We start from the raw sequence: 8,183 nt of genomic DNA on the forward strand, positions 1-8,183 counted from the left end.
TGGCATTTGTGGATTGGAAAGAAGAGATTACAAAAAGGTGGAACAACAACAACAAAAAATGATGGAACAGCATAAGCAAAGGCTTGATAGCAGAAGAGCTGCTAATGACCACAGCCACCGTTCATCGAGCACTCAGTATGTGTGAGGCACTGTTCCAAATGCATTACATATGTTATCCCGTTTAATCCTCACAGCTCATCCAGGAGGAAGAGGATGCCATTATCTCCACACTACAGATAAGGAAACCCAAGATTAGAGAGGGAAAATCACTTTCCCAATGTGCCATGATTAGTAAATAGTATTAGAAGCCCTTTTTTGCCGAATTTAAAAGACAACTGCCTAGCGCCATCATTTTAAATCTGTGTGGATGAGCATACAAAGTATCAAGATGTAATTTGTATGGCAGTAACAGTACAAAGAAGGGGGGTGAGAAAGGAACTTCACAGGAGCAAAGTTTTGTGTAATATTGAAATTAAGTTGTTGTTAATCCGAACTACATGGGTGTCAATTGAGACACGAATTGTTATCTGGTAACCACTAAGAAGATAACTCAAAAAAATAGTAAAAGATGACAAGGGAACAGAAATGGTGCAGTAGAAAATATTTAACACAACAGAAGATAAAGATCTCCGAGAGGTACGTGCACCCTATGTTCATTGAAGCATTGTTCACAACGTGCTCAAGGCCTGGTAACTAGAAGGAGGTAGAATTTGGAAATGAACCACTGTATATGTATGCGGTGGAGGCTACGCAGGCATGTGTGCATGTGTGCATGTGTGCACGCACGCGCGTGAGTCTGACAGCCTGTGCTGTTTGCTCCTACCGCTACCTCTCCACTTTAATATGAGGTCTTGAGTTCTCATTACTGTTGTTTATAATGAAATTGCTTAAAAATAGGTAACATGTGCATATGGCACATGATGCAAAAGGTAAAAAAAAAAAAGAAAGAGAGAGAGAGAGAGTGGGGGCGCCTGGGTGGTTCAGTTGGTTAAGCATCTGGCTTTGGCTCAGGTCATGATCTTACAGTTCCTGAGTTCAAGCCCCGCGCTGGGCTCTGGTGCAGAGCCTGCTTGGGATTCTCTCTCTCTCTCTCTCTGCCCCTGTNGTAAATCTAACATAAATAGTCTCCTTCACACTCCTGTCCTCCAGCCCCCCCAAAACCCACCCAGGACACAGCCACTATTACCAGTTGTTTTTCAAATTAATTTTTTTTTTACTTTTACAAAACAGGGTCTTGACACTACATCATTTCGTAGTCCATGTGAACCTGAGCTGTGTTATTGTGGACTTCTACTCGAATTTTTAAATTTTTCTGTGTAACACATTCTTCAAAATCAATCCCATAGAAAACATGATGAAAACAGCTCATAGTGCATTGGCAATGCTAATGCTTTTCAGACATTAATTGTTCAATTTGGCTCATGAAGCTTAGCGATATGGTATATTCTAATTCTTTTACATTTTCTATTTCAATGACGTAACTTCTTTTTACAAGAAGATAGAACATCTGTGTGATGAAAACTGGGCCATTATTAATCATCTTAAGCCATGAAGACAGAGTTTCGGAGGCAATTTGTATTTATGTCCTCTACAGTGCCGAGGATAATGCCTTAAATAGAGTAAAAACAAAAACAAAACAAAACCAGAAAGACCACAGTAAGTCTGTTGAATGAGTAGCTAACTAATGCAGTGAATAGTGAATGGTTTATGGACTGGTTCTTGCATGTGATATCCCTCGTAGGACAATCCAGTATAATGACTCCTGCACAATGGCCCTTTGTTGCCAAATTTATTCAGTTTGGGATTCATTTGTGTCTTGAACTTGAAACAACAGATATCTGAAATATCGTTAAGGATGTTGCTTTCTTACATAAATGTAATGAAGCATTCACCTCAGAAAAGACCACCCATTCTAGTTTCCTTGAAAAGAGTTACAGAAAAAGCAGATGGCTCTATTCAAGGTGGGGAGGGGGAGGGGAGTGCGCTGTCCTTATTTTCAATAAGTCAAAAATTCTGAGGCTCCTGTATTTGATGGACAAACTCGTAATGTTCAATCCTTTCAATGCTCTCATCTTTTTCCCTGGAGTTTCAAGGGAAACGAGTCACATGGAGATAAAAGATTATGGATCTACAGAATCTATCGCTGTATTGCATCATATATGGCATTATACGCAGTCACAGAACATTCCAAAAGCATGTGCTCTCCCTTTGTTCCCTAATCAGCATATAATGTAACTGAATCCACTATGTATAACTTTCATTATAGGATGTCTTCCACTATGGGGACATACTTCTAGCATCAAGGACATGGGAATTTTGTAACAAATAGGAATCAAAGTACCACATGACAAAACATAATCCACTAGTTTTCCCTTTTTTAAAAAAAATTATAATTTATTTATTTCTGAGAGAGAGAGACAAAGCACGAGTGGGGGAGGGGCAGAGAGAAAGGGAGACACAGAATCCAAAGCAGGCTCCAGGCTCTGAGCTGGCTGTTAGCACAGAGCCCGACACGGGGCTCAAACCCACAAACTACGAGATCGTGACCTGAGCCGAAGTCGGACGCTTAACCGACTGAGCCACCCAGGCGCCCCTAGTTTTTCCTTTAAAAAAAAAAAAGGATGGGGCACCTGGGTGGTTCAGTCAGTTAAGCATCTGACTCTTGATTTCAGCTCAGGTCATGATCTCATGATTCGTGGGATCGAGCCCAGCATTGGGCTCCTCACGGACAGTGAGGATTGGGATCCTCTCTCCACCTCTGTCTGTCTGCCCCTCACCCACTTGTGCTGTCTCTCTCTCTCTCTCTCTCTCAAAATAAATAAACATTTTTTAAAAAGACTTTTTCCTTCAGAACATATCAAGGAAAGAATGTTAGAAATGAAACGTGCTACAGACTGAGTTGTGTCCCCCTCCCCAAAGTCATATATTGAAGCCCTAATCCATAAGGTAATGGTATGTGGGGGTGGGGCCTTTGGGAAATGATTAAGCTTAGATGAGGTCAGGAGAGTGGGGCCTTCATGATGGCATTAGTGCCTTTACGAGAGGAAACACCAGAGACGTTACTGTCTCTGCCTGCCCTGTGAGGAAACAGCAAGAAGGCAGTGGTCAGCAAGCTAGGAAAAGGGTTCTCCCAAGGACCCAACCCTGCTGGTGCCCTGCTTTCCAACATTCCTGCCTCTAGAACTATGAGAAATCAAATCTGAATTTTTGGTTTTAGCCCCCCCCCCCCAGTCTATGGTGTTTTGTTACGGCAGCCCCAGCTGACTAAAGAGATGAAACCCTAAGCGAGGTTCTGTGGGAAGAGCCCGGGACATGATGCAGTGTGGACATTCGGTTATGGAGAGCGTTCTATTACTGACATCCCGTGTGACCTTGAACCCTGGCTCCCGGGCTTAGCCGCCCATCCTGCGCCTCTATAATTAAGGGACTGACAGCACTACTCACACAGCCCCTGTGCGGCCCCCGCTTGGACAGTGACTCTACCTCCAAACTGCAGTCACTAGGGGAGACGGGAAGAAATAAGCACAGAAGGCAGCGACCAGGGGACTGACACGAGGTGGTGCCTAAACTGCCATTCTAACATGACACGTAGCGCAACATGTGTAACTGAGGTGAGCATTTATGAAACGTGCTCCGAGACCGAAGCTCAAAATTCAATACAGCAGCACCGTGACCATCGCTTTGTACTCAAGGTCATGCCGTACAAAGAGATGAAAGGAATGCAGATGCCATGGAGGGAACACGCTGCCACTCCGGGAAACCCGGTGGCCGCTCGTCTCCCTCTGACCCTTCATTATCGCCTACAGTGATTTCTCCAAGACGAAGCCTAAGGAAGAGTATAATTGCACAGAGAAAAGAGAACGAACATGCAATACTCACCCAGGACATAATAGTGCCGTCAGCAAAAAATTTGTCTTCCATTGAACACCTTTAAGTGCTGAGGAAGGAAAAGACAGAATAGTTACTGTCGCCGCTTGATTCAGTCCACCTCAGGGCTACCGTGTAACCAGGACACAGCTACCTTTAGACGGGTCGGCTAAAACGCCCCACGCAAGTCTCAAATGTTGTATTTTACAGCCTTTTCATTTCAACATTGAACACACGAACCTACTGGAATGAGAGCGGATGTAATACTTACTCTCATGCATTCTCCCAGACACGAATCCGGCAGCGGTTCCCAGAAGGGCCCAGAGCACAAAGGCACAGGTCATTAAGGCGCCTCGATTGGAGGGCGATAGGAAACCGAGGCAGGCCAGAACTAAAGGCACAAAAAAGAAATATCAAACCAGTTACAATAATAGCCTCAGAAGCACACAGAGCTTTATAATAAATTTAAAGACCCACTGATGAAGACATATTATGGGTAACGGCACACAAGGAAATTCTGTCGTGTGAGGACTTAAGTGGCACTGTGAATGAATGTTAACCACTTAACTAATGACAATTTTCTCGTAATGAAGAGGTGTGATTTTCAATACGAGGCAAATGAAGTTCAGCTTCCGAGGTGGATCTAGTCTTTATCTCACTGTTTAAATCAAAATTAAACAAACTAACAATTCCCCCTACTGCAGTATCAATCCATAAACAGCAAATCATTTTCCCACAGAAATTTGCTAGGGGCGAATGGGTGGCTCAGTCGGCTAAGCATCCGACTTCAGCTCAGGTCATGATCTCACAGTTTGTGGGTTCAAGCCCCACATCGGGCTCTGTGCTGACAGCTAGCTCAGAGCCTGGAGCCTGTTTCAGATTCTGTGTCTCCCTCTCTCTCTGACCCTCCCTTGCTCATGCTGTCTCTCTCTCTCTCTCTCTCTCAGAAATAAATAAATAAAACATTTTTTTTAAAAAAAATCAAAGCAATGGGACGCCGACGTGGCTCAGTCGGTTAAGTATACGACTTTGGCTCAGATCATGATCTCGCGGTTCACAGGTTCAAGCCCTGCATCGGGCTCTGTGCTGACAGTCAGAGCCTGGAGTCAGTTTGGATTCTGTGTCTCCCTCTCTGTCTCTATGCCCTTCCCCCTGCTTGTGCTCTCTCACTCTCTCAAAAATAAATAAACATTTAAAAAAATTTTAAATCAAAGCGAGACTTGGTCTCACAAAAATATAATCTTAAAAGCCGAATTCTGANTTTATGAAAATCGCCACGCTGGCTATCAAAAACTGACAAGCTCCATTTTTCCTTTATACATGGAGGCAGCCAGGGGCCATCAGCCATTGTGATACTACTGGAAATGCCATTCTGTTTATACATTGAAAGACCAGCACTTAGGCGTGCCACAGCATTTCAAAATGCTAGCCTTTAATTATGAATTCTCTTAGTCCACTGAAAATAGGAATCTACCCCCATGCTGATTTTCAAGAAAGCTTCTATTTTGCAAAGCAAGGACCATGTGTATTGGACAGCACAATAAATTATTCATTCAGAACTGAAGGAGCCGAGAAAGCTCCTGGACACAGGAACATATTCAGACTCATATCCTTACTTCGAGAAGATGGAAATGTCAGTTCTATAACACACATGTTTTCTTAAAATTTAGGGTATTTTCAAAGCCTTTTTGTCCACGTGGTTCAAAATTTAACATTGCGCAGCCATTCACCAGGAATGTTTAAGATGACACGTATCGGTCGGAGCCTACTTACATAAGGTGATAAACGTCATGACCAAAACTTGTGTTCCTTGGCCCAGGAAAACTGACAGCAACATCCTATACCTTGGTGGTCTGAATATATCCCCATGGAGCAGCTTCCAACCAAAGTCATCCTGCACATCTTCCTGCAGATGAGAAACTCTTTGGTAAACACGCACTGTGACAGCAACTTACCAGAACTCTGAAAGTTCGATGGAAATGAATTTGCCTCTAAAGACAGCCTAACTGGGGGCGCTTGGGTGGCTCAGTCAGTTAAGCATCAGACTTCGGCTCAGATCATGATCTCGTGGTTTGTGGGTTCGAGCCCCGTGGCAGGCTCTGTGCTGACAGCTCAGAGCCGGGAGGAGTTTGCTTCAGATTCTGTGTCTCTCCCTCTCTCTGCCCTTTCCATGCTCATGCTCTGTCTCTTTCTGCCTCTCAACAATAAATAAATGTTAAAACAAATTTTTAAAGAAAGGCTAACTGGAAGCCAGTGGCTCACTGTGATACAGTAGCCCTCCGGAAGGTATGTGCTCATATAAGGCACACACCTGGCTTAATTTCATGAAGAAAGTGAAATGATTTCACATACAGAAGGAATTTGGCCAACTTTTATAGAAATTTAAAATTCGGGGCACCTGGGTGGCTCTGTCGGTTAAGCATCCAACTTGGGCTTAGGTCATGATCTCACAGTTTGTGAGCTCGAGCTCCGCGTTGGGAGCTGTTAGCTCAGAGCCCAATTCAGATCCTCTGTCCCCCTCCCCCTCTGCCACCACCCCTGCTTGCGCTCTCTCTGTCAAAAATAAATAAACCTTAAAAAGAAAAAAATCAAAGGATTCTCTTCTTAAAAAAAAAAGAAATTTAAAGTTCACCAATACATAGATGATTGTAAGAGTCAAAAGAGTATAAATGAGATAAAACTAAATTTAACCTCAATGATAACATTATTTCATGCCCCAAATTAATGAAAACCTTAAATAACAATATTTTAAAAGCTCAGAAACACACAAAAAGGAATAGAACCAGAGTGAGTAACAAATCCTTCTCTAATAAACTGACTTATACTTTTACAGAACCTACCCACCTCTATACTTTCTGATAGAACCTATCCAACTCTATACTTTGTGATTCGGTATAATAAGAAAAATGGCTGGACGTCGAAATGTGCTGCATTCAAGGTATTATATACCCTAAGTAAAAACATAACATTGACAAGTGGACAGAGTAAGCGTTCAAATATTTGCTGAATCAAATATGTGCATTTTTACTTACAGAATAACTCATCTCATTATATTTGATAATATCTCTATGGAGAGTCCTCAGTATAATCAGAGCCACCATGCCAGATAAGAAGAGAGTGATAACAAAGGAATTCATAATACTAGAAAATTTAAGGAAAAAAAAAGAGAAATTAAACCTGANTAAAAGAAAGGCATTCAAACTATCATCGCGTTGATCAGTTTTCCAAGGTTAAACTTAGATCAAAGCTGAACACAACAATATATTAAACGAACTTAATATAATACACAATATATTAATATTACATATTAATAAATGTGATACGGAAAAGTGTATTACAAATAAAGCAATATAAGCAGCATTGTTCTTCAGGTGATTTTAGAATTTTTGAAGAGTACTTTCCCAAAAAGAAGCAAGGAGAAGCAAATTAGATCAATAATAGAAACTCAGTTCCAGAGCTTGGAACTGAGAACGAAAGTTCAGGAATCAATGTTGAACTAATGGCTGATTGACTTCTTAACTGATAGACCAAGGTTGCAGTCTTTTTATCTTTCTATGAGCTTCAGGGTAATGACCCCATGAACAATGTACCTACCAGCTCTTATAGTTTCTAAAACTTAAAAACTACTCAAAAAAATTATTGCCAAATAAAAACCAGTGCTTTCTGCTATCCCACCACCCAGCCAAACCCAGACACATCGACAAAGCTTCACTAGAATCTGAAAAGACCAGCACTGTTTTAGAAAGATGCCAGTAAGGGGATGCCTGGGTGGCTTGGTCGGTTAAGCGTCTGACTTTGGTTCAGATCTCACGGTTCCTGAGTTTGAGCCCCGCATCAGGCTCTCTGCTGTCAGCACAGAGCCTGCTTCAGATCCTCTGTCTCCCTCTCTTTCTGCCCCTCTCCCGCTTGTACTTTCTCTGTCTCTCAAAAATAAGGGCGCCTGGGTGGCTCAGTCAGTTAAGCATCCGACTTCAGCTCAGGTCATGACCTCATGGTTCATGGGTTCGAGCCCCACATCAGGNAGTAAGTCAGTCAGTCCCAGGGATGAAAGGCACAGCACAGGGAATATAGTCAATAATACTGTAATCACACTGTACAGTGACAGATGGTAACTACACTTTTGGTGAGCATTTCATAAGGTACAGAATTGTTGAATCAGTGTTGTACATCTGAAACTAATAATATTGTATGTCAGCTATAGTTCAACTTAAAATTTTTGGGAGCACCTGGGTGGCTCAGTCAGTTAGGCATTTGATTTCAGCTCAGGCCATGATCTCGTAGTTTATGAGTTCGAGCCCCGCGTCGGGCTCTGTGCT

General features: G+C 42.4%; 1 protein-coding gene across 1 annotated transcript in view; it reads right to left on the reverse strand.

Moving 5' to 3' along the window:
• LOC144239787 (transmembrane 9 superfamily member 2-like) overlaps positions 1 to 8,183 on the reverse strand; it is a 66,390-nt gene that overhangs the window by 25,924 nt on the left and 32,283 nt on the right. Inside the window, exons 5-8 of the mRNA XM_077773964.1 lie at positions 6,900 to 7,008; positions 5,641 to 5,773; positions 4,139 to 4,258; positions 3,880 to 3,937 (exon numbers count right to left, since the gene is read on the reverse strand). Coding sequence (XP_077630090.1) covers positions 3,880 to 3,937; positions 4,139 to 4,258; positions 5,641 to 5,773; positions 6,900 to 7,008 — 420 coding nt within the window. The remainder of the gene's footprint in view (positions 1 to 3,879; positions 3,938 to 4,138; positions 4,259 to 5,640; positions 5,774 to 6,899; positions 7,009 to 8,183) is intronic.

Source organism: Crocuta crocuta, unplaced genomic scaffold, assembly GCF_008692635.1.
Source record: "Crocuta crocuta isolate KB4526 unplaced genomic scaffold, BGI_CrCroc_1.0 scaffold241, whole genome shotgun sequence".
Classification (NCBI taxonomy): Eukaryota; Metazoa; Chordata; class Mammalia; order Carnivora; family Hyaenidae; genus Crocuta; species Crocuta crocuta.